This window comes from Entelurus aequoreus, linkage group LG08 (genome assembly GCF_033978785.1).
Source record: "Entelurus aequoreus isolate RoL-2023_Sb linkage group LG08, RoL_Eaeq_v1.1, whole genome shotgun sequence".
Classification (NCBI taxonomy): domain Eukaryota; kingdom Metazoa; phylum Chordata; class Actinopteri; order Syngnathiformes; family Syngnathidae; genus Entelurus; species Entelurus aequoreus.
Genome location: NC_084738.1, coordinates 72,588,834 through 72,615,694, shown reverse-complemented (window position 1 = coordinate 72,615,694; position 26,861 = coordinate 72,588,834). Strand labels below are relative to the sequence as shown.

Genomic DNA, 26,861 nt, shown 5'->3' with positions numbered 1-26,861 from the left:
CAACTACAATCATTAAAAATAAGGCCACAACAATCATTAAAAATAAGGCCATGACAACCACTGAAAATAGGCCACAACAATCATTAAAAAAAAGGCTACAACAATCATTAAAAAATAAGGCCACAACAATCATTAGAAATAAGGCCACATCAATCATTAAAAATAAGGCCACGACAATCATTAGAAATAAGGCCACAACAATCATTAAAAATAAGGCCATGACAACCACTGAAAATAGGCCACAACAATCATTAAAAAAGGCTACAACAATCATTTAAAAATAAGACCATAACAATCATTAGAAATAAGGCCGCAACAATCATTAAAAAAGGCCACAACAATCATTAAAAAAAGGCCATGACAATCATTTAAAAAAGGCCACAACAATCATTAGAAAAGGCCACAACAATCATTAGAAAAGGCCACGACAATCACTAATAAAAGGCCACAACAATCATTAAAAATAAGGCCATTACACTATTGAAAATAGGCCACAAGCATCATTACAAAAGGCCAAATAATCATTAGAAATAAGGCCACAACAATCATTAAAAAAAAGGCCACAACAATCATTAAAAAAGGCCACAACAATCATTAGAAAAGGCCACGACAATCACTAAAAAAATGCCACAACAATCAATAAAAATAAGGCCATTACACTATTGAAAATAGGTCACAAGAATCATTACAAAAGGCCACAACAATCATTAAAAAAGGTCACTACAATCATTAAAAAAAAGGCCACAACAATCATTAGAAAAGGCCACAACAATCACTAAAAAAATGCCACGACAATCATTAAAAATAAGGCCATTACACTATTGAAAATAGGCCACAAGAATCATTAAGAAAAGGCCACAACAATCATTAAAAATAAGGCCATGACAACTACCGAAAACAGGCCACAACAATCATAAGAAAATGCTACAACAATCATTAGAAATAAGGCCACAACAATCATTAAAAATAAGGCCATGACAACCACTGAAAATAGGCCACAACAATCATTAGAAATAAGGCCACTACAATCATTAAAAATAAGGCCATGACAACCACTGAAAATAGGCCACACAGTTTTTTTGGTTGTTTTTACTGTAAAATGTAGGGTTAGTGTTTTTACAGTGTATTACTGTAATAGAACAATTAGTGTATTCTGGCAACTGACATGTCAGATTTTATTTTACAGTCAAATGCATAGTTGTTGTTTTATAGTGTATTACTGTAAACTGGAAAAGGCTTCCAATCATATTTTCACAGCAAAATTCTGGCAAATTAGACACTTTTTTTTTTTTACCTTAAAATCTGCGGTCTTTGTTTTTACAGTACATTACTGTAAATACAACACATGTACCAATTACTGTATTTTTACAGTGAAATTACGACAACTTACCTGTCATTTTTTAAATTGTAAAATCTATAGCCGTTTTTACAGTGCATTACTGTAAATGGGAAAAGGGTATCACTTACAGTAAAATTCCAGCAACTGAGCTGCCATTATTTTTATCGTAAAATCTATAAATAACATAAATGTTTTTACAGTGCATTACTGTAATTTGAAACATTTTACTATTTGCTGTATTTTTTCAGTAACATTCTTGGGACTGTAAGTTCTTTTTTTTAACTGTAAAATCTAGAGTTGTTGTTTTTACAGTGCATTACTATAAACGGAAAAATGGTACCACTTTTGTTTTTACAGTAAAACTCTCGCTTTTTACTGTAAAGTCTACAGTCCTTGTTTTTTACGTGTACTACTGTAAATTGAAAAACGCTACTACTCTTATTTTTACGCGAAAATTGTGGCAAATTACCCAATAGGTTTTTTTGTTTTTTTTAACCATTGTTTTTTTACAGTGCACTACTGTAAATACAAACATTTGACCAATTACTATATTTTTACAGTAAAATGATGGCAACATACCTGTCATTTCTTTAAATTGTAAGATCTACGCTCGTTGTTGGTTGTATTTTTACAGTAAAATTCCGACGACAAAGCTGCCGTTCTTTTGACCGCAAAATCGTTTTTACGGTGTATTACTGTAAATACAAACATTTTACGACTTGCTGTATTTTTACTGTAAAATTAATAATAATAATAATAGATTTTATTTGTAAAAAGCACTTTATATTGAGTAAACAATCTCAAAGTGCTACAGTGTATTAAAAAAAATAAAAAAATAAAATAAAAAGCTAATAAATAAATAAATAAAAAATAAAAACTAGAACAGCCAAATAGTTATAACTAGTATGCATATATCCAAAAAAAAAAAAAAGGCTTTTTAAAAAAAAGAAGGGCTTTTAAGCCTTTTTTAAAAGCATCCACAGTCTGTGGTGCCCTCAGGTGGTCAGGGAGAGCGTTCCACAGAACAAATTCTAGCAACTTAGCTGCCAGTTTTTCACCGTCACATCTACTGACTTTTTTACAGTGTGCATCCAGTTAATGACACCTGCTGCATGAAGTGTCCTGGGTCTGTCCTCAGGTCCTGAACCTCTTCCTGGCCCTGCTGCTCAGCTCCTTCAGCGGAGACAATCTCTCCTCGGCGGACGACGACGGCGAGATGAACAACCTCCAGATCGCGGTGGGCAGACTCAAGCGGTGCGTCGCTTGGCTCAAGGCGACCTTGGTGGGGGTGCCTCAGAAGATTCTGGGCAAGAAGTCCAAAGAGACCGAGGACGAGGACTCCAACGCCGATGCCGTGGAGATGGACTTGGTGGACGGCGTGCTGAATGTCAAAGTGGCCGACAGAACGTCCAACTGTTTGGTGGAGGGGCGGACTTCCGGCGCCATCGTGGACGGAGAGCTGGGTCTCGGCGCGCCAATGGCTCTGGCGGAGTCGGACTTTGAAAACCTGGACAGCGACGACGAAGAGAACGTTGATGGCGAGGTAAGACGCTTCATGTGTCGCCTAACTTGAAACAAATCTTTGCAATTCGTGCTTGACCAGTCTTGGTGAGACCAGAGTCCACCTGGATTCTTTAGTTCTAAGGCTGTCTCAGCAATGAAACCAAAATATATTACTCTTCGGTGTGTAATATGTTAGCTAGCCTGTTAGCATGCATCAAGTATCAAAACACGACTGAGGTGTATATTGTACCTACAGAACTAGCTAAACAAGCTAGCATACTAACAACAGCATACTTACAGTAAGCATGAGTGGAATATCAAACTATATGAAACTGAGGTGTAGGCCCCCTAAATTAGCTACAAAAGGTAACATGCTAATTTTAGCATGCTAAATGCTAACCGTAACCAGTGTCAAGTACCAAAATATATTACTCTGAGGTGTGTAATTTGTTTGAAAAGTTTGCTAGCCTGCCAAATTATGACTGAGTTGTACATCTACAAAATGAGCTAAAAAAAAAGCTAACAATAGCATACTTAAAATTAGCATTAGTGAAATACCAAAATATATGACACCAAGGTGTAGACCCGCTAAATTAGCTACAAAGCTGACATTGTAATGTTTGCATGCTAAAATGCTAACTGTTACCAGCGTCAATTACCAAAATATTTTACTCTGAGGTGTGTAATTTGTTTAAACTGCGAGCTAGCCTGCTAATTTTAGCAGGCATCAAGTACCAAAATATGACTGAGGTGTATACCTACAAAATTGGCTAAAAAAGCTAGCATACCAACTGTAGCATACTTACAGCTAGCATGAGTGAAATACCAAAATATATGACACTGGTGTAGAATTTTAGCAGGCATCAAGTACCAAAATATGACTGAGGTGTATACCTACAAAATTGGCTAAAAAAGCTAGCATACCAACTGTAGCATACTTACAGCTAGCATGAGTGGAATACCAAAATATATGACACTGGTGTAGACCTGCTAAATTAACTAAAAAAGTAAGCAAGCTAATGTCAGCATGCTAAAATGCTAACTAACCAACGTCAAGTAACAAAGTATATTACTCTGAGGTGTGTAATTTGTTCAAACTGTTAGCCAGCCTGCTAACATTAGCATTCATCAAGTACCAAAGTAGGACTGGGGTGTATACTTACAAAAATTGCTAAAATATAAGCTAGCATACCAACGTTAGCCTGCTAACAGGTATCATTTGTCAAGTGGACAACATTTTTGATGCTGAGGTGTATGTATACAAAATTAGCTACAAAAGCTAGCATGCTAATGTTAGAACGATTGTGCCGCACCTTGGACACTCCTGACTTAAAACCTTGATTCATAAAATCACAAGTTGATTCAATGTTATTAAGAAAAGTATGCATCAAAACAACTTTAACTGCAACTTTATGAATATTCATTTTAGGCCACTACAATCATTAAAAATAAGGCCAGGACAATCATTAAAAAAGGCCTCAATAATCATTAAAAAATGCTACAACAATCATAAACAATAAGGCCACGACAATCATTTTTTTAAAAAAGGCCACTACAATCATTAAAATAAGGCCACAACAATTATTGAAAATAAGGCCACAACAATCATTGAAAAAAGGCCACAACAATCAATAAAAAAGTTCACCACAATCATTGAACATAAGGCCACGATAACCATTGAAAAAGGGCCACGACAACCCTTGAAAATAGGCCACACCAATCAGTAAAAATAAGGCCATGACAACCATTGAAAAAAGGCCATGACAACCATTGAAAAAAGGCCACAACAATCATTACAAAAGGCCACGACAATCATTAAAAGTCCAAAACAATCACTAAAAAAAGTCCACAACAATCACTAAAAAAAAAGGCCACGACAATCATTAAAAAAAGGTCACAACAATCATTAAAAAAAGGCCATAACAATCATTAAAAAAAGGCCACAACAATCATTAAAAAGAGTCTGGAGGAACTAACTGAGGTTATGTTTCCAGGAAAGGGAGAATCCAAGACCGAGTTTTCCTGCATCGATCAAAGTGAGTACTTTTGTGTTTAAAAGGATAGTTTGTAAAGAAGTGTGTGTGACAGCTGATGTTTAAAAGGATAGTTTGTAAAGAAGTGTGTGTGACAGCTGATGTTTAAAAGGATAGTTTGTAAAGAAGTGTGTGTGACAGCTGATGTTTAAAAGGATAGTTTGTAAGAAGTGTGTGTGACAGCTGATGTTTAAAAGGATAGTTTGTAAAGAAGTGTGTGACAGCTGATGTTTAAAAGGATAGTTTGTAAAGAAGTGTGTGTGACAGCTGATGTTTAAAAGGATAGTTTGTAAGAAGTGTGTGTGACAGCTGATGTTTAAAAGGATAGTTTGTAAAGAAGTGTGTGTGACAGCTGATGTTTAAAAGGATAGTTTGTAAAGAAGTGTGTGTGACAGCTGATGTTTAAAAGGATAGTTTGTAAGAAGTGTGTGTGACAGCTGATGTTTAAAAAGATAGTTTGTAAAGAAGTGTGTGACAGCTGATGTTTAAAAGGATAGTTTGTAAAGAAGTGTGTGTGACAGCTGATGTTTAAAAGGATAGTTTGTAAGAAGTGTGTGTGACAGCTGATGTTTAAAAGGATAGTTTGTAAAGAAGTGTGTGACAGCTGATGTTTAAAAGGATACTTTGTAAAGAAGTGTGTGTGACAGCTGATGTTTAAAAGGATAGTTTGTAAGAAGTGTGTGTGACAGCTGATGTTTAAAAGGATAGTTTGTAAGAAGTGTGTGTGACAGCTGATGTTTAAAAGGATAGTTTGTAAAGACGTGTGTGTGACAGCTGATGTTTAAAAGGATAGTTTGTAAAGAGTGTGTGTGACAGCTGATGTTTAAAAGGATAGTTTGTAAAGAAGTGTGTGTGACAGCTGATGTTTAAAAGGATAGTTTGTAAGAAGTGTGTGTGACAGCTGATGTTTAAAAGGATAGTTTGTAAGAAGTGTGTGTGACAGCTGATGTTTAAAAGGATAGTTTGTAAAGAAGTGTGTGTGACAGCTGATGTTTAAAAGGATAGTTTGTAAAGAAGTGTGTGTGACAGCTGATGTTTAAAAGGATAGTTTGTAAGAAGTGTGTGTGACAGCTGATGTTTAAAAGGATAGTTTGTAAAGAAGTGTGTGACAGCTGATGTTTAAAAGGATAGTTTGTAAAGAAGTGTGTGTGACAGCTGATGTTTAAAAGGATAGTTTGTAAGAAGTGTGTGTGACAGCTGATGTTTAAAAGGATAGTTTGTAAAGAAGTGTGTGACAGCTGATGTTTAAAAGGATAGTTTGTAAAGAAGTGTGTGTGACAGCTGATGTTTAAAAGGATAGTTTGTAAGAAGTGTGTGTGACAGCTGATGTTTAAAAGGATAGTTTGTAAGAAGTGTGTGACAGCTGATGTTTAAAAGGATAGTTTGTAAAGACATGTGTGTGAGAGCTGATGTTTAAAAGGATAGTTTGTAAAGAGTGTGTGTGACAGCTGATGTTTAAAAGGATAGTTTGTAAGAAGTGTGTGTGACAGCTGATGTTTAAAAGGATAGTTTGTAAGAAGTGTGTGTGACAGCTGATGTTTAAAAGGATAGTTTGTAAAGACGTGTGTGTGACAGCTGATGTTTAAAAGGATAGTTTGTAAAGAGTGTGTGTGACAGCTGATGTTTAAAAGGATAGTTTGTAAAGAAGTGTGTGTGACAGCTGATGTTTAAAAGGATAGTTTGTAAGAAGTGTGTGTGACAGCTGATGTTTAAAAGGATAGTGTGTAAAGAAGTGTGTGTGACAGCTGATGTTTAAAAGGATAGTTTGTAAGAAGTGTGTGTGACAGCTGATGTTTAAAAGGATAGTTTGTAAGAAGTGTGTGTGACAGCTGATGTTTAAAAGGATAGTTTGTAAAGAAGAGTGTGTGACAGCTGATGTTTAAAAGGATAGTTTGTAAGAAGTGTGTGTGACAGCTGATGTTTAAAAGGATAGTTTGTAAAGAAGTGTGTGTGACAGCTGATGTTTAAAAGGATAGTTTGTAAAGACGTGTGTGTGACAGCTGATGTTTAAAAGGATAGTTTGTAAAGACGTGTGTGTGACAGCTGATGTTTAAAAGGATAGTTTGTAAGAAGTGTGTGTGACAGCTGATGTTTAAAAGGATAGTTTGTAAGAAGTGTGTGTGACAGCTGATGTTTAAAAGGATAGTTTGTAAAGAAGTGTGTGTGACAGCTGATGTTTAAAAGGATAGTTTGTAAGAAGTGTGTGTGACAGCTGATGTTTAAAAGGATAGTTTGTAAGAAGTGTGTGTGACAGCTGATGTTTAAAAGGATAGTTTGTAAGAAGTGTGTGTGACAGCTGATGTTTAAAAGGATAGTTTGTAAGAAGTGTGTGTGACAGCTGATGTTTAAAAGGATAGTTTGTAAAGAAGAGTGTGTGACAGCTGATGTTTAAAAGGATAGTTTGTAAGAAGTGTGTGTGACAGCTGATGTTTAAAAGGATAGTTTGTAAAGAAGTGTGTGTGACAGCTGATGTTTAAAAGGATAGTTTGTAAAGACGTGTGTGTGACAGCTGATGTTTAAAAGGATAGTTTGTAAAGACGTGTGTGTGACAGCTGATGTTTAAAAGGATAGTTTGTAAGAAGTGTGTGTGACAGCTGATGTTTAAAAGGATAGTTTGTAAGAAGTGTGTGTGACAGCTGATGTTTAAAAGGATAGTTTGTAAAGACGTGTGTGTGACAGCTGATGTTTAAAAGGATAGTTTGTAAAGAAGTGTGTGTGACAGCTGATGTTTAAAAGGATAGTTTGTAAGAAGTGTGTGTGACAGCTGATGTTTAAAAGGATAGTTTGTAAGAAGTGTGTGTGACAGCTGATGTTTAAAAGGATAGTTTGTAAGAAGTGTGTGTGACAGCTGATGTTTAAAAGGATAGTTTGTAAGAAGTGTGTGTGACAGCTGATGTTTAAAAGGATAGTTTGTAAGAAGTGTGTGTGACAGCTGATGTTTAAAAGGATAGTTTGTAAGAAGTGTGTGTGACAGCTGATGGGAGCGCTGACGGACTCTGGCGACTGGTCGGTGTGCAGCACGGTGGACTACCAGCCACCTGAGGCAGAGGTGGAAGAGGAGGAAGAGGAGGAGCCTGAGCCGGTGGAGCCTGAAGCCTGCTTCACTGAGAGTATGACATCATTAAAGTGGCACCTGGGCGATGGCCGTGTCTAACCTGCACGTCCTGGCCTCTCAGACTGCGTGACGCGCTGGCCCTGTCTCGCCGCCAACCTCAGCACGGTCGCAGGCGGGCGATGGTGGACGCTGAGGAAAACCTGCTTCGCCATCGTGGAGCACGACTGGTTCGAAACCTTCATCATCTTCATGATCCTGCTGAGCAGCGGCGCCCTGGTGAGTGCCACCGCGCACGAGTGCTGACTTCCAGCTAGCTCAGCCACCTCAAACTGGTGTTCCTTCTTATGGCTGCCCTCAGAGGGCCGCTTGATGAACGTCAAGACACACTTCATGATGTATCTTTTTTTACTTCAATAAATATATCTGTAGATTGTACAGTAAAAAGATGGCAGATAACTTGCCAGGATTTTACCCTAATATTTGAGGTCTTATTTACAGCTTATTACTGTAAATGCCACTGTTTTTTTACTATAAAATTCTAGCAACCGAACTGACGATTTTTCTTTTTACTGTAAAAAAAAATCCACGGTGTATTACTGTAAAAATTGGTGACGCAGTTTTTTGTTTTTTTTTACTGGCAACTTATTTGGTGTAAAAACTACAGTAAAGTTTATGGTAAAAAACTTACAGCCAAGTCGGCAGGATTTTACAGTAAAATAGTCAGTGTTATTTACAGCATATCACTTTTTTTACGGTAAAATTCTGGCAACCAAGATTCCAATTTTTTTTTTACAGTAAACTCTACGGCTGTTGTTTTTACAGTACACTACTGTAAAAAATGTTTTTACCAGCAACCCATTCAAAAAACTGTGGTAAGCCTCCACAGTCTTTTTTTACTTCAATAAATATATCTGTAGATTGTACAGTAAAAAGATGGCAGATAACTTGCCAGGATTTTACCCTAATATTTGAAGTCTTATTTACAGCTTATTACTGTAAATGGCACTGTTTTTTTACTATAAAATTCTAGCAACCGAGCTGGCGATTTTTCTTTTTACTGTAAAAAAAAAAAAAATCCACGGTGTATTACTGTAAAAATTGGTGACACAGTTTTTTTTTGTTTTTTTTTACTGGCAACTTATTTGGTGTAAAAACTACAGTAAAGTTTATGGTAAAAAACTTACAGCCAAGTCGGTAGGATTTTACAGTAAAATAGTCAGGGTTATTTACCGCATATCACTTTTTTTACGGTAAAATTCTGGCAACCAAGATTCCAATTTTTTTTTACAGTAAACTCTACGGCTGTTGTTTTTACAGTACACTACTGTAAAAAATGTTTTTACCAGCAACCCATTCAAAAAACTGTGGTAAGCCCCCACAGTGTTTGTGCACCCCTACTGACTAGAGTGGTTGTGATTATTAAATAATTTTTGCAATTGTATTATTGTTTATAATAAATATCTCCAGCGACCCTGAAAGGGACAAGCGGTTGAAAATGGATGGATGGTGTAATAATTATAATGGACATTTTTCAAAACAGGTTCCAGGTTAAAAAAAAACGTACCTTCTGGTTGCAGGAAGATTGGCCTCAAAAATTTAAAAATTGATTCTGATTTTAAAATTGATTGATTTTTGAAAATGAAGAATCGATTCAGAATCGGGAAAATGAGAATCGCGATTCAGATGTGAATCGATTTTTTTGTGCACCACTACAAAATACGACAAAGGAATACATTCAGTAGGAACAGATGAAGTACTTTATTGACACGTATTATTTTCAGGCTTGTGGGGGCCAAATAAAATGAAGTGGCCCCTGGACCTTGAGTCTGGCAGCTGTGATCCACTTCCTGTCTTTTCCCTCGGACTCAGGCATTTGAGGACATAAACATCGAACGACGGCGGACCATCAAAATCATCCTGGAGTATGCCGACAAGATTTTCACCTTGGTCTTTGTCTTGGAGATGCTCCTGAAGTGGACCGCGTACGGCTTCAAGACCTACTTCACCAACTCCTGGTGCTGGCTGGACTTCTTCATCGTGGACGTAAGCTCGCCGTCGGCCCCGGATGTCTGGTAGCAAGCCAGGACGTCTGGTAACAGTCCTGGTAGCAAGCCAGGACATCTGGTAGCAAGCCAGGATGTCTGGTAGCAAACCAGGACGTCTGGTAGCAAACCAGGACGTCTGGTAGCAAGCCAGGACGTCTGGTAGCAAGCCAGGACGTCTGGTAGCAAACCAGGACGTCTGGTAACAAGCCAGGACGTCTGGTAGCAAGCCAGGACGTCTGGTAGCAAACCAGGACGTCTGGTAGCAAGCCAGGACGTCTGGTAGCAAACCAGGACGTCTGGTAGCAAGCCAGGACGTCTGGTAGCAAGCCAGGACGTCTGGTAGCAAGCCAGGACGTCTGGTAGCAAACCAGGACGTCTGGTAACAAGCCAGGACGTCTGGTAGCAAGCCAGGACGTCTGGTAGCAAACCAGGACGTCTGGTAGCAAGCCAGGACGTCTGGTAGCAAACCAGGACGTCTGGTAGCAAACCAGGACGGGCGCTAAAACCTTCTGCCCTCACTGCAGATTTCCCTGATAAGCTTGGTGGCCAACTGGCTTGGTTTCTCAGACCTGGGGCCCATCAAATCCCTGCGGACTCTGAGGGCGCTGAGGCCTCTTCGCGCCCTGTCCAGATTCGAAGGCATGAGGGTAAGGTGGCACATCCAGAAGCTGACCGGCTTGTGATTGGCTCGTCCACCGGTGTTGGACCGAAGCGCAGCTGTAGACAGAATGTGATGGCATCTATTTATAGTTTTGGAGAGGAGGCGGATGGTCGGGACCACTTCAAGACGTTGCAACCGGAGACGACAGCCGGTTTGATAAGGCGGCGTGATTTATTCAGGCGCTACGTTTCAAAGCCAAGCGATAGGCCGGTGAATCTTTGGGAACCACAGGATTCCATTCGGTTCTTGGGGGTGATTATTCGATTCAGAATTGATTCTCGATTAAGAAAACAAATCAACCTATCAATACTTTTTAATAACACCGGGTGCCATTAAATACATTTCTCCATAAAATAGACAAACAGCTCTGATACATTTCTATATTACTTCAAAGAAAACTGGTTTTGTTGAATAAAATTCTAGCCAAACATTTAATAAAGTCAAATACAAATAAGGCAACAAAGAAGTATCCAAAACGTCCTCTTTTCTAAGGTAAATGTGTAGAGCAGATATAGATCATCTACATCAGGGGCGTCCAAACTTTTTGACTTTGCATTGGACCACAATCATTTGACTGAGGTCGGGTAATAATAATAATAATAACGGATTACAATTTCTAGACACTCAAAGTGCTTCAGAGAGAAGTGGGAACCCATCACTCATTCACACCTGGTGGTGGTAAGCTACATTTGTAGCCACAGCTGCCCTGGGGTAGACTGATGGAAGCGTGGCTGCCAGTTCGCCTACGGCCCCTCCGACCACCACCCGTCATTCATCATTCATTCACCAGTGTGAGCGGCACCGGGGGCAGCTGCGATGTACGTGACACGGCCCAGCTGCTCATCCTCTTACGTGGGATAACTGCAGACTTTCAAACCACGGAGGAGCTGGCAGCCATGCAGTCAATTAAAGGGACAACCACAGGTGATGACTTGTTCACAGAGGTAAATGCGTGTTGGGACATGTTAGGACTGAAATGGGACAAGCTGGCAGGTGTGACAACAGATGGTTTTCCAAATCCGACGGGGGAAAAATGTTGGACTTTTAAAGAGGATGCAGGATAAAGTGACAGAAATGGACATTTTTGCATTGTATTATACATCAGGAAGTGTTGTGTAAGACAGTGTTAAAGGCCTACTGAAAGCCACTACTAGCGACCACGCAGTCTGATAGTTTATATATCAATGATGAAATCTTAACATTATAACACATGCCAATACGGCCGGGTTAACTTATAAAGTGACATTTTAAATTTCCCGCTAAACTTCCGGTTGAAAGCTCCTTTGGAGGATGACGTATGCGCGTGACGTAGCCAGTAGAACACGGGTATGGCTCCCCCATTGAAGCCAATACAAAATAGCTCTGTTTTCATCTCATTATTCCACAGTATTCTGGACATCTGTGTTGGTGAATCTGTTGCAATTTGTTCATTGCATTATGGAGAAAGAAGCTGAGCAAGCAAAGAGGAAAGTTGTCGGTGCGAAGCGGAGTATTTTGCGAGGGAAGACAGCAACGCAACACAGCCGGCGTTTCATTGTTTACATTCCCGAAAGATGCAGTCAAGATCGAAGAACTCGGACAACTGAGACTGTTACCAGGAGGACTTTGACTTCGATACACAGACGCCTGTAGAGAACTGGGACAACACAGACTCTTACCAGGATTACTTTGATTTGGATACACAGACGCAGACGCGGTACCGTGAGTACGCAGCTGCGCTTCCAAACATTTGATCGCTTGCCCGTACGTGCGTGTCATGTACGTAACTTTGGTTAAATATATAAGCTTTATGAACCTTGGGTTAGGTGAACGGTTCTTTGGGCTGAGTGAGTGTGTGTGTTGTGCAGGTGTTTGAATTGTATTGGCGGGTTTTATGGACGGGAGCTAGTATACTAGCTCCTAGCTCCTAGCTATAGCTAGGAGCTAGCATAACAAACACGTAGGTGTTTTTATGCGGGATTAATTTGTGGCATATTAAATATAAGCCTGGTTGTGTTGTGGCTAATAGAGTATATATATGTCTTGTGTTTATTTACTGTTGTAGTCATTCCCAGCTGAATATCAGGTCACCCCCGGCTCTCACAGCATCTTCCCTATCTGAATAGCTTCAACTCCCCACTAGTCCTTCACTTGCACTTTCCTCATCCACAAATCTTTCATCCTCGCTCAAATTAATGGGGAAATTGTCGCTTTCTCGGTCCGAATCGCTCTCACTTCTGGCCACCATCATTGTAAACAATAGGGAACTTTGCGGAAATGTTCAACTGACTACGTCACGCTACTTCCAGTAGGGGCAAGCCTTTTTTTTATCAGATACCAAAAGTTGCAATCTTTATCGTCGTTGTTTTATACTAAATCCTTTCAGCAAAAATATGGCAATATCGCGAAATGATCAAGTATGACACATAGAATAGATCTGCTGTCCCTGTTTAAATAAAAATAATTCATTTCAGTAGGCCTTTAAAAATAAAACCATCAAACGCAATCTGCTTTTGTATAAAGTTAAGTTTGGTTAAATGAAATTATTATTATTATTATTATTTATATTATGGTATACTAAAAATAATATTGAGCAAAATGTTATTGAAATATTGTCGATGTGGCCCTCCAGCAGTGCTCAGATTGCTCATGCGGCCCCCGGTAAAAATTAATTGCCCACCCCTGATCTAGGACAATTTTGCTAGTGTCAATTTTTTTTTTTTTAAATCCCACTTTTCCCCGAAATTCCCCAATTTCCAGGAAATTCCCCTTCAAATGAATGGACGTATTCATACTTCTAAAATGTCCTAAATTCTCAAAATTCCTTTTTTTTCCTCCGTACAAATTCAGAAACACCAATTTTAATTCAAACTGTTACGTCAGCAAAATTTCCCGTTTTCCCGGAATTTTCCAAAATGTTTTCCCCATTGACAAGGAATGGTCATTATACAAACCCCGTTTCCATATGAGTTGGGAAATGGTGTTAGATGTAAATATAAACGGAATACAATGATTTGCAAATCCTTTTCAAGCCATATTCAGTTGAATATGCTACAAAGACAACATATTTCATGTTCAAACTCATAAACATTTTTTTTTTTTGCAAATAATCATTAACTTTATAATTTGATGGCAGCAACACGTGACAAAGAAGTTGGGAAAGGTGGCAATAAATACTGATAAAGTTGAGGAATGCTCATCAAACACTTATTTGGAACATCCCACAGGTGAACAGGCTAATTGGGAACAGGTGGGTGCCATGATTGGCTATAAAAACAGCTTCCCAACAAATGCTCAGTCTTTCACAAGAAAGGATGGGGCGAGGTACACCACTTTGTCCACAACTGCGTGAGCAAAAAGGTCAAACAGTTTAAGAACAACCTTTCTCAAAGTGCAATTGCAAGGAATTTAGGGATTTCAACATCTACGCTCCGTAATATCATCAAAAGGTTCAGAGAATGTGGAGAAATCACTGCACGTAAGCAGCATGGCCGGAAACCAACATTAAATGACCGTGACCTTCGACACTGTATCAAAAAGCGACATCAATCTCTAAAGGATATCACCACATGGGCTCAGGAACACTTCAGAAAAACCACTGTCACTAACTACAGTTGGTTGCTACATCTGTAAGTGCAAGTTAAAGCTCTACTATGCAAAGCCAAAGCCATTTATCAACAACACCCAGAAACGGCGCCGGCTTCTCTGGGCCCGAGATCATCTAAGATGGACTCATGCAAAGTGGAAAAGTGTTCTGTGGTCTGACGAGTCCACATTTCAAATTGTTTTTGGAAATATTCCACATCGTGTCATCCGGACCAAAGGGGAAGCGAACCATCCAGACTGTTATCCACGCAAAGTGTAAAAGGCAGCATGTGTGATGGTATGGGGGTGTATTAGTGGTCAAGACATGTTCTAGGGTGAAAGTGTAAAAGCCAGCATGTGTGATGGTATGGGGGTGTATTAGTGGCCAAGACATGGGTAACTTACACATCTGTGAAGGCACCATTAATGCTGAAAGGTACATACAGCTTTTGGAACAACATATGCTGCCATCTAAGAATGAGAAAGAATTGCACTTTCAAAGCTTCAACAATTAGTTTCCTCAGTTCCCAATTGTTTACTGAGTGTTGTTAAAAGGAAAGGCCATGTAACACAGTGGTGAACATGCCCTTTCCCAACCACTTTGGCACGTGTTTCAGCCATGAAATTCTAAGTTCATTATTATTTGCAAAAAAAAAAAAAAAAAAGTTTATGAGTTTGAACATGAAATATGTTGTCTTTGTAGCATATTCAACTGAATATGGCTTGAAAAGGATTTGCAAATCATTGTATTCCGTTTATATTTACATCTAACACCATTTCCCAACTCATATGGAAACGGGGTTTGTACAATCTACTGCATATTCCACTTTTCTTATCCGATTTCAAGCGTTCCACACTCCACTCCCCCTGGACCAGCGGTCACCAACGCGGTGCCCGCGGGCACCAGGTAGCCCGTAAGGACCAGATGAGTAGCCCGCTGGCCTGTTCTAAAAATAGCTCAAATAGCAGCACTTACCAGTGAGCTGCCTCTATTTTTTTAATTGTATTTATTTACTAGCAAGCTGGTCTCGACATTTTTAATTCTAAGAGAGACAAAACTCAAATAGAATTTGAAAATCCAAGAAAATATTTGAAAGACTTGGTCTTCGCTTGTTTAAATAAATTCATTAATTTTTTTACTTTGCTTCTTATAACTTTCAGAAAGACAATTTTAGAGAAAAAATACAACCTTAAAAATGATTTGAGGATTTTTAAACACATATACCTTTTTACCTTTTAAATTCCTTCCTCTTCTTTCCTGACAATTTAAATCAATGTTCAAGTCAATTTATTTTTTTTATTGTAAAGAATAATAAATACATTTTAATTTAATTCTTCATTTTAGCTTCTGTTTTTTCGACAAAGAATATTTGTGAAATATTTCTTTTAACTTATTATGATTAAAATTAAAAAAAAATATTCTGGCAAATCTAGAAAATTTTGTAGAATCAAATTTAAATCTTATTTCAAAGTCTTTTGAATTCTTTTTAAAATTTTTGTTCTGGAAAATCTAGAAGAAATAATGATTTGTCTTTGTTAGAAATATAGCTTGGTCCAATTTGTTATATATTCTAACAAAGTGCAGATTGGATTTTAACCTATTTAAAACATGTCATCAAAATTCTCAAATTAATCTTAATCAGGAAAAAATACTAATGATGTTCCATAAATTATTGTTTTAATTTTTTCAAAAATATTCAAATTAGTTAGTTTTTCTCTTCTTTTTTCCGGTTGAATTTTGAATTTTAAAGAGTCGAAATTAAGAAAAAATATGTTTCAAAATGTAATTGTAATTTTTTTCGTGTTTTCTCCTCTTTTAAACCGTTCAATTAAGTGTAAATATCATTAATTATTAATTAATGATAATTATAGAGTTAAAGGTAAATTGAGCAAATTGGCTATTTTTGGCAATTTATTGAAGTGTGTATCAAACTGGTAGCCCTTCGCATGAATCACTACCCAAGAAGTAGCTCTTGGTATTAAAAAGGTTGCTGACCCCTGCCCTGGACATTCAAGCGTTTCAGTTCCACTCGCGCGTATCGGCGAATTCACACGCAATTCCTACTGGAATTGCAAATTTGTGGTCGCTCTCGAGGCGGTCAGGGAGTGAACTTCACCAGCGCACGCATGGCCGCCGTTCCATGCACAATGTGTGTCTTTGATGTGTTGCACGTGTCTGACTTGTGTGACGTTTCTCCTACCACGCATGTTTGCACCGTGGCTGATGTCCCCGGGAGCGCGGGGAGGTGAGTAGATTCCCGCCGAGCGTGACGCCGACACGTGGCCAGGCGGTCAGCCGAGACCTGGTTTTGCGCCCAGGTGGTGGTGAACGCCCTCCTGGGAGCCATCCCCTCCATCTTCAACGTGCTGCTGGTGTGCCTCATCTTCTGGCTCATCTTCAGCATCATGGGGGTCAACCTGTTTGCCGGCAAGTTCTACCACTGCGTCAACACCACGTCGGGCGAGCGCTTCCCCCTGGCCGAGGTCAACAACGCCAGCGAGTGTGCGGCGCTGCAGGAGGACACGCAGGAGGCCCGCTGGGTCAACGTCAAGGTCAACTACGACAACGTGGGGAAGGGCTACCTGTCCCTGCTTCAAGTGGTGGGTGGCCATCTTGTCTGTCTACTGCAGGGGTGTCCTAACTTCTTCCATCCATCGCCGCAGCCTGAAAAATCTAAGGATTCGGCGGCAATGTTTATATTTTTTTTCAACAGGTGAAAATTATTTCATTAAAAGTATTATTTTAATAACTTATTGTGTTAAAAAGGGGTATTAATGGCTGCCCTCAAAGGGCCGCTTTTTAAATCAATTTAAATTAAATAAAAACCTGTGACTAATCATGATTAATCAGAATTCAAGTGTGATGAATCAGATTTTTTTTAATATAATTTGAAAACATTAATTTGACAGCAATAGTAAAAATGTATGTTGACCTCCTGATATTATTACACAATTACATACGCATTTGATTGTTCTTTTGATGTACAAATTAATGCATAACTTGCTTTGAAATCACACTATTTATTTTCATCTTTACATATATATTTTTCTAATATAATATTTGACATGATCAAATAATGTTAAAGTTTAAAACATCTGCATTTTTTGGGGGTTCAAATTTGAAAGAACAAATGCATTCAGTAAAAAAAAGGTTTTTTTTTAATAAATAATGGAAACATTTTATTTAAAAAAGTATTTTATTGACAAATTTCTTCCAGGCTCTTCGGGCGGAGCCGATCTGGCCCCCGTGCCTTGAGTTTGACACCTGTGTATTAAAATGATCTACATTTTTCAAATTATTCATTAAAATAATTTTAAATATATTATAATTTTTAGTTTAGTTATTTAATTAATGCATGAGTATTTATTAGATAGACCAGTTCTTCCTCCAAGGGAATCTAAGTTACTGGTCAATCCCAAGTTCTTTCGATGACATATATGCTGAGTAAGAAGGACCATCAAGACAGAATTGGAATATTTTCAAGTTTATACCAAAGCTTTAGGAGATCAGCTTAACCAATACATTCATATGGGCTGCTCTAGTTGATCTGGCCTTCCAAGGGGAAAAAACAACTTCTTTTCACACAAAGACAACCCCCATCTCCCGCCTCTCAACACTGATAAGGGAAAAGAGTGGGTGTTGTATTTCACATTCCTGATGGTTTAAGACACTAAACAGACAATCTGAAGACAAAGAGAGACTGGTACAATACACAAAAGGAAAAGTACTAGGTACTCTAAACATGGCTATGTAAAAAGAAAAAAACTCTTAAACATATATGCATCCTTCTGCAATATGAATTATGAATAATTATTATTATTTATTAAGGAGTATTATTCAGCATCAGCAGTATTATTTTTTTCAACGTTTGCTATTTTTTCGGTTTCCTTATTTAACCGTTTATTTAGAAGAAAAATACCAAACAACTTTGGACACCCCTGGTTAAGTTAATTCGCCTTCTGGAATGTTCTGTAAAACGTCTTGTGATGGCTTTGCAGGCAACGTTCAAAGGTTGGATGGACATCATGTACGCTGCCGTTGACTCTCGAGAGGTACACTAAGTCATCACTTTCTCTACAAAGTGACAACAAAGGGGGTCATATAGGCCTCGGGAGGGCACGTGGTCTCGCAATGCATTGTGGGGGAAGACACTTTTGTTGGCTAAAGTGTTTGTTTATATGATGTAACTTTGACCAAAACTGGATTAAAAAGGATTGTAAAAAAGGAAAAAAAAGCCAACTTGGGGCACCACTAAATTGTCCTCTCCACTTAGCTTAACATGCTAACTTTTGGGTGTTATCATTGACTGCTATTATAAAATGAAATATGTTTTGCACTCGGATCCTTCCCCGTTTATTTCCCCCAGGTGGAGGAGCAGCCGTCCTACGAGGTCAACCTCTACATGTACATCTACTTTGTCATCTTCATCATCTTTGGCTCCTTCTTCACGCTCAACCTCTTCATCGGCGTCATCATCGACAACTTCAACCAGCAGAAGAAAAAGATAAGTTTCCGGTCCGTCCGTGAGCTTGTTGAAGTGAGCTGAGTGCTGACGTTTGGTATGTGCGTGCACCTGGGAGACAAGGACATCTTCATGACGGAGGAGCAGAAGAAATACTACGAAGCCATGAAGAAACTCGGTTCCAAGAAGCCGCAGAAGCCCATTCCACGTCCCGCGGTATGTTGCCCTCTGGTTCACGCACTTTAGGACTCTAGGCCTTGATGTGTGTTGGGTGTTGGCGTGAGAACGAGGTTGCTTGGCACGAAGGCACCATAAGTGACCTCTGAACCTTGCTGGTGTCGACATGCTTCATTACCCTTTTGGATTTGTGTTTCCCAACAACCCCTCCCTCCTCTCCTTGGACCTTTGACCCGGCAGAACTTCATCCAGGGCTTGGTGTTTGACCTCATCAGTCAGCAGTTCTTTGACATCTTCATCATGGTGCTCATCTGCCTCAACATGGTCACCATGATGGTGGAGACCGACAACCAGAGTCCAGAGAAGGAGGACTTCCTCTTCAAGGTCAACGTGGCGTTCATCGCGGTCTTCACCACCGAATGCGTGCTCAAACTCTTCGCTCTGCGCCAATACTTCTTCACCAACGGCTGGAACGTCTTTGATTTCATCGTCGTGATCTTGTCCATCGCTGGTGGGTACCCGAGACCGTTTCTGTCAGGTTCAAACACTGATGGCATCTATTAAACAAGACAAGAGGCAAAGAATAACACAGAGACAGAATCAAATTTGGACTCAATATTGAGGAGAAATATGGCGACTGTACTCTCTGTAAAGCAGGGCTGTCAAACTCAAATACAGAGTGGGCCAAAATGTAAAACTGAACAAAGCCCCGGGCCAAAGTTGAACTAATTAACCTTTTAATAGAGACCCAAACAAGTTTTGCATTAAATATTAGGCTTATATAACTTTATAGTGACATGCAAAATTGAGTTTCAAATAATAATAATTAAAAAATATCAATGGCATATCAAATACAACTTAAATAAAAATGTAATGCCTCTTTTCTATTTACAGCCTTCTGAGGTAAATATTAACATTAACTTTTTCCACAGGCTAATACATTTGAAAATAAAATAATGAATAAAGCAACCATTCAGGACTTTAAACTGCTCAGTTTGCAACACACTGATCTAATCTGATGTGCCCAAGCCAGATACCTGCCATCTTTTCTTGGATGCTACTTCATTCATGTCGGGGCTCAGGCTTTGAGCTGAGGCAACCTTCATTATCCAACCAAGGTGTTCATCAGTCATTATTTCACGTATTCCACAGTCTTGGGGGCGTGCCTTACAGGCACTGCTTTTAACGTCCTCTACGAGCTGACGTCACGCCCGCTTTTCACCCCTTCTAACAACGTGCCCGCCCACTCACAAGATATGAGCGGCTTCTGTACACACACATACACTACCGTTCAAAAGTTTGGGGTCACCCAAACAATTTTGTAGAATAGCCTTCATTTCTAAGAACAAGAATAGACTGTCGAGTTTCAGATGAAAGTTCTCTTTTTCTGGCCATTTTGAGCGTTTAATTGACCCCACAAATGTGATGCTCCAGAAACTCAATCTGCTCAACGGAAGGTCAGTTTTGTAGCTTCTGTAACGAGCTAAAGTGTTTTCAGATGTGTGAACATGATTGCACAAGGGTTTTCTAATCATCAATTAGCCTTCTGAGCCAATGAGCAAACACATTGTACCATTAGAACACTGGAGTGATAGTGGCTGGAAATGGGCCTCTATACACCTATATAGATATTGCACCAAAAAGCAGACATTTGCAGCTAGAATAGTCATTTACCACATTAGCAATGTATAGAGTGTATTTATTTAAAGTTAAGACTAGTTTAAAGTTATCTTCATTGAAAAGTACAGTGCTTTTCCGACAAAAATAAGGACATTTACATGTGACCCCAAACTTTTGAACGCTAGTGTACGTAAATGCAACGCATACTTCATCAACAGCGATACAGGTTACACTGAGAGTGGCTGTATAAGCAACTTTAACATTGTTAGAAATATACGCCACACTGTGAACCCACACCAAACAAGAATGACAAATACATTTTGGGAGAACATCCGCACAGTAACACAACATAAACACAACAGAACAAATACCCAGAACCCTTTGCAGCACTAACTCTTCCGGGACGCTACAATATACACCCCCGCTACCTCCAAACCCCGCCGCTCCCCACCCCACACACACCTTGTAGCGTCCCGGAAGAGTTAGTGCTGCAAAGGGTTCTGGGTATTTGTTCTGTTGTGTTTATGTTGTGTTACTGTGCGGATGTTCTCCCGAAATGTGTTTGTCATTCTTGTTTGGTGTGGGTTCACAGTGTGGCGCATATTTCTAATAATGTTAAAGTTTTTTTATACTGGCACCCTCAGTGTGACCTGTATGGCTGAAGATCAAGTATGCGTTGCATTCACTTCTGTGCGGGTCCCAAAGCCGCACACATTATGTAATTGGGCCAGCACTCGTTGGACTGGACGAAAAGGGGACGTTACAATTCTCGGGAGGGGCACTGAAATTTGGGAGTCTCCCGGGAGGTTTGGCTGGCCCGCCGCTGTATATAATCGGCGGGCCAGCTCTAGTGTTAATATGATATCGCCTCACGGGCCAAGTGAAATTACGCGGCGGGCCACATTTGGCCCGCGGGCCAGAGTTTGACACCCATGCTGTACAGTCTTCAACCACGCTCTGCCAAAAGATTGCACTCCTTCTTTATTTGACTTTCTCCCCCCACCTGAGCACAGCTGCTTCCAGAGGGAAGTGGGTCGTAAACAGCGTTGCCTTTGGTTACCGAACAGTTCAAAAGGAGAGGTTGTAGAATAGTTCAAAAAGAGTTCCATAAAATATTTCAAAGAGAGTTCGTAAAATACTTCAAAAAGAGTTCGTCTGGAAATTGAGCAGATCCTGCCATATGTCCGCGTTGAAGTCCAAGTGGAGTTTTACGAGCATTCTTCTTGGTACGTTTCAAAGACAGCCCCTGTCCTTTGGTCTTCTTGTCAGGAACACAATGTAATACAAAGTTATTTGTGATAACTTAGAATTATTCTAACAGTTTCATAGACGATTAGTCTTACTTTTTGTGTATTCAGAACAAAGCTCGTAAGGATCCCCGCAAATAAAGAGATTTTATTTACAACTTTTTCCGAAGTCTAAAACACTCAAACAAATAATAAACACGGTAGAGATTGGACAGCCGGGTGAGGCTTCAACTATGGTGGAGCGATGAGAAGACGATGAAACGTGTCTATTTAGAGCAGTGGTTCTTAACCTTGTTGGAGGTACCGAACCCCACCACTTTCATACGTGCATTCACCCAACCCTTCTTTAGTGAAAAATAAAATGTTGTTTTTTTTCACATTCATGACAAAGTTATATAATAATAATAATAATAAATGTTATTTGTAAAAAGCACTTCACATTGAGTAAACAACCTCAAAGTGCTACAGTGTATTAAAAAAAATAAAAAATAAATAAAAAGATAATAAAAAATAAATAAAAACTAGAACAGCCAAATAGCTAAAACTAGTATGCATACATCTAAAAAAATAAAAGGCTTTTTTAAAAAGAAGGGTTTTTAAGACTTTTTTAAAAGCATCCACAGTCTGTGGTGCCCTCAGGTGGTCAGGGAGAGCGTTCCACAGACTGGGAGCGGCGGAGCGGAAAGCCCGGTCTCCTATTGTTCCTAGCTTTGTCCTCAGAGGTTGGAGGAGGTTAGCCTGTCCGGAGCGGAGGTGTCGTGTGGAGGATTTGGGGGTGAGTAGTTCTTTGAGGTAGAGGGGGGCATTTCCATGGAGGCACTGGTGGGTTAGTAGGGAGACTTTGAATTCAATCCTATATGTTTTTGGTAACACTTTAGTATGGGGAACATATACTAAGTAACAAAGACTTGATTTAGAGTTGTTTGGACACTAGGGGAACATATTCTAAGTAACAAAGACTTGATTTAGAGTTATTTGGTTAGTGTTAGGGTTAGGGCCAGGGTTAGAGGGTTGGGGTTATAGTAAGGCCATGCAGAATAAGGCATTAATAAGTACTTAATAATGACTAGTTAAGAACCAATATGTTACTAATTTGCATGTTAATAAGCAACTAATTAAAGGTGAATATGTTCCCCATACTAAAGTGTTACCATGTTTTTTTACTGGTGCACTTGATGAAGTGTGCATGAACATCACCTTGTTCAAACAACAAAACCAACACAGTGCATAAACTCACAACAAATGACACACCTGCAAATCAGTCTGACTTCTGCTGTTGCCATATCCGTAATACGCCGATAGGGAGAAGTTTGTATTTACACGATGAGTCGGGTGTGTTTTGACCTCCGCCGAACCCCTGAGCCCGACTCACCGAACCCCTAGGGTTCGATCGAACCCAGGTTAAGAACCACTGATCCAGAGGAAGTAAACGTCATAACAAGTCCAGGTGGCCTGTCCATTTTCCGGCCGGAACGGACTTCAGCTGGCCTAAGGCACGCAGTGGCACGGCAAGGGCTGCCGGCCCCACCTTGGAACATCCTCCCAATACACTAGTTGTACACGGGGGGCCTCGGAGAAGGGGGGGAGTCCACTGTGAAACTATTCGACTGCGATATTTCAAACACACACCTTTGAACCGAATTGTCCATTTCCCGACTATTCTAAGTAGGTGTGTCTTAGAATTGTCAACGATTGGATTCGGAAGAGCCTGTTTCTGGTTTAATGTCAAATTGTCTGACATTAAACCCTCTTCCACCGAGTTTAGTACCTGAGACCCGCGCGTATAGTGGATGTTCTTAGCTGTTGTGTCAAACACGGAGCTCGGTTGGGCTTGGACTTGTCAGAAATTGGATGTACTGCCTCACAGAACTGTTCGCTCAGGCAGGAGACTTCCCTAACTGCTCTCCCGCAAAGGTTACGATCCTTCCGCAGATTCCCGTAAGAAAAAATCTTCATGATTTGTACTTCCCAACCTCGATAGTCGAGTTTCATCGCCAGTGCTGAAGCCGACCTCACTTAACCGTAGTAATCTCTACCGTGTTTATTTGTTTAGCTGAGGCTTTTAGACTTTTTATTTGAAGTGCAGATGAGATTTATATTTTGTTCTTGCCAACGAGAAAACTGTGACTTTCTTTAATTAACTCTGGGAGAGTCACATTACATCCATGGGACGTTACTGACACCTAGTGACCAGTGTGCAGTACGACATATCACAATCCATTTAAAAAAGGACAATCCGTATCAGAGTCGTATTAATTGGCTGGGAGACATCTCAAGGTTCCTCATCGTTTGAATTGGCCGAACCCGTGTCAACAAGCGGTAGCTAATGACTTCCAATGTTTCCTCCCCAGGCACGATGCTCTCTGACCTGATCGAGAAGTACTTTGTGTCACCGACTCTTTTCCGGGTGATCCGGCTGGCCAGAATCGGTCGGATCCTGCGTCTCATTAAAGGAGCCAAAGGCATCCGGACGCTGCTCTTCGCTCTGATGATGTCACTTCCCGCCCTGTTCAACATTGGCCTCCTGCTCTTCCTCATCATGTTCATCTTCTCCATATTCGGCATGTCCAACTTCGCCTATGTCAAGAAGGAGGCGGGCATCGACGACATCTTCAACTTCGAGACGTTCGGAGGTAGCATAATTTGCCTCTTTCAGATAACCACGTCGGCCGGTTGGGACGGGCTTCTTCTTCCCATGTTGAACACAGAGCTTCCAGACTGCGATCCAGACTTCGAGAACCCGGGCACAGATGTGAGGGGCAACTGTGGCAGCCCGGTCATGGGCATGATTTTCTTCTGCAGCTATATCATCATCTCCTTCCTGGTGGTAGTCAATATGTATATCGCTATCATCCTGGAGAACTTTAATGTGGCGCAGGAAGAGAGCAGTGACGCACTCTGCGAGGACGACTTTGAGATGTTCAACGAGACTTGGGAAAGGTTTGACACGGATGGAACCATGTTCATCGAGTACAGCCAACTTTCGGACTTTTGCGACGCCTTGCAGGAGCCGCTGAGGGTGGCCAAGCCCAACCGGCTTCGCTTGATCAAGATGGACCTTCCGCTGGTCATCGGGGATCGGATCCACTGCCTGGACGTCCTGATAGCCGTCACGCAGATGGTTCTGGGAGACACGCTAGAAATGGTGGCCATGCGGGAAAGCATCGAGACCAAGTTCATTAAGAGCAACCCCACCTCAGACTCCTTTGCGCCTATTACCACCACCGTGCGCCACAAGGAGGAGGAATGGGCCACCGGCGTCATCAAGCGAGCCTTCAGGAGCCACCTGCTGAGACGCTGCCTGCGCTACGCTGCCTTCATGCAGCGCTCCAAGAGGAGGGGCGTCCAGGATGGAGAACCTCCTGAAAAAGAAGGACTGATCGCACGGAAGATGGTAGCTCTCTATGGCAGCGACGCATACCTTGGAAAGGAAAAGCCATCAGAGACTCCGACAGCTGAGATGGCGCCAGAAAGGCAAGACGGTATCGAAGCCCAAAGGCCAAATTTCCTGGTTATACCTGTGGAAATAACCAATGAGGTGTTGCTACATTCTGCCCCTGATCGAAGCCCCAGAGAGTCAGTCGTGTAACAAAAACACTGCAAGATCCTTCGTCGCCATCACTGACTTTACTACAATTGTTGTTTTGTAAACATATTGAAGTTAAATCATGTTTTTGATCAAATCCGAAGCGTGGTTTCCCGATGCATGCTAAGGCCTTTATTTAAATCATAAGGAATCTTCTTGAAACCTCTAGCTAGCAGTGTTGTAGTCCTCCAGGGCAGCCCAAAGACTACTTTTGCCTGTCTCATCTCAGGATTGATTTTATTTTGGTCTTGTCATGGCCTCAAACTTCAACACTTAGTCTTAACTGCTCAAAGTCTTAAACTTGATTTGGTCTTGTCCTTGACACCAGCGCTCCTTGCCTTGATCTCAGTTTCAACTCCTAAAAGTCTTGACCTTAAATTGGTCTCAACTTCTCAAATTGTTGCTCTCAACCTTACATTGTTCTCATCTTCTCAAAGTCTTGGTCTTAACTTGGTGTTCACCTGCTCTGATCTTGCTCTTGACTCAAGGTCTCATTAACTTGGTTTTGGGTCTGGTCTTGATCTTAATTACTCAAAGTCTATGTTTTGACTTGGTCTTGACCTCTTTTTGGCCCGTCCTTCACTTGACCACACATTGCCTTGGTCTCAACTTCTCAAAGTCTTGGTCTTGATTTAATCCTGATTCAGTCTCACATCTGCCTTGTTTCTGGATTTTGATTGCGATCTCAAATGTTGTGGTCTTGTCTTAGTTTTGACCTGTGTTGGTCTCGATGACTCAGGCGCAAATTGGTTTGGTTTTAATCTCAACTTCTTAAAGTTTTAGGCTTGACCTGGTTTCACATTTCCCTAACATTGGTCTCAAGTCTCAAATCAATTGGTTTTACATCCTCAAAGTCTTCATCCTGACTTTGTCTTGACATGTTTTGGTCGAGTCTTACACTCAACTCTTCAAAGCCTTAGTCTCAACCGGCTTTAGTCCTGGTCTCGACTGAGGCTTGCATAGTTTCTTAGTCTCAACACTTTAAAAGACCTTGGTCAGGGATTATGGGGTCTTGACTACAATACTTCTAGCTGGTTCAAGAAATCCAAAGCAGTGGTATGTTCGGTTTTTAGAGGACACACGAAACCTGCTTGATGTAAGTCAGACAGACGTGCTAGCTGTCAATTGCTTCTTTTCTCCGCGATCCAAGTCCAAAACAACTTGACCGTCTGCTTGAACATTGCACTATTATTTTTAGGCCGTCCAGGTCGAGTTGCAGCTGATGCCCAAGACAACTTCATGATGTTTTTGTTTCATCCTTGAGGTTTACATGACCCCCGACTTTGCTTTTGTATGCGTGTGAAATAGTTCTCTCACTTTCTGTCTTAACTGGCTTTAAAAAGTCTTTACAAATGTTGTAGAAATGAGTTGTGTGTCCTACAGGAGTCAAACATTGTGTCTTTTTGTTCCTGTTTTTAGTTGTAACTTGACCTGTGATGCTCACCAAACTTTGTTTACATTTAGGATGCACGGAGTAGCTTTCCTGCGATATAACGTGTATAAAAATATATATATACTGAAAAGATGCTATTCAGTTTCTTCACAATAAACTACTCCAGAGAGTGTGC

The 26,861-nt window shown here is 40.3% G+C and overlaps 1 protein-coding gene across 1 annotated transcript in view; it reads left to right on the top strand.

The window, feature by feature from the left end:
- Nucleotides 1-26,861, top strand: part of LOC133656442 (sodium channel protein type 4 subunit alpha A-like) — a 27,281-nt gene extending 420 nt beyond the window's left edge. The window contains exons 2-13 of the mRNA XM_062057522.1: nt 2,478-2,882; nt 4,837-4,878; nt 7,850-7,985; nt 8,052-8,206; nt 9,800-9,973; nt 10,500-10,622; nt 16,520-16,801; nt 18,200-18,253; nt 18,568-18,705; nt 18,775-18,879; nt 19,081-19,351; nt 24,059-26,861. Of these exons, the coding sequence (XP_061913506.1) occupies nt 2,478-2,882; nt 4,837-4,878; nt 7,850-7,985; nt 8,052-8,206; nt 9,800-9,973; nt 10,500-10,622; nt 16,520-16,801; nt 18,200-18,253; nt 18,568-18,705; nt 18,775-18,879; nt 19,081-19,351; nt 24,059-25,296 (3,123 nt within the window). The 3' untranslated portion in view covers nt 25,297-26,861. The remainder of the gene's footprint in view (nt 1-2,477; nt 2,883-4,836; nt 4,879-7,849; nt 7,986-8,051; nt 8,207-9,799; nt 9,974-10,499; nt 10,623-16,519; nt 16,802-18,199; nt 18,254-18,567; nt 18,706-18,774; nt 18,880-19,080; nt 19,352-24,058) is intronic.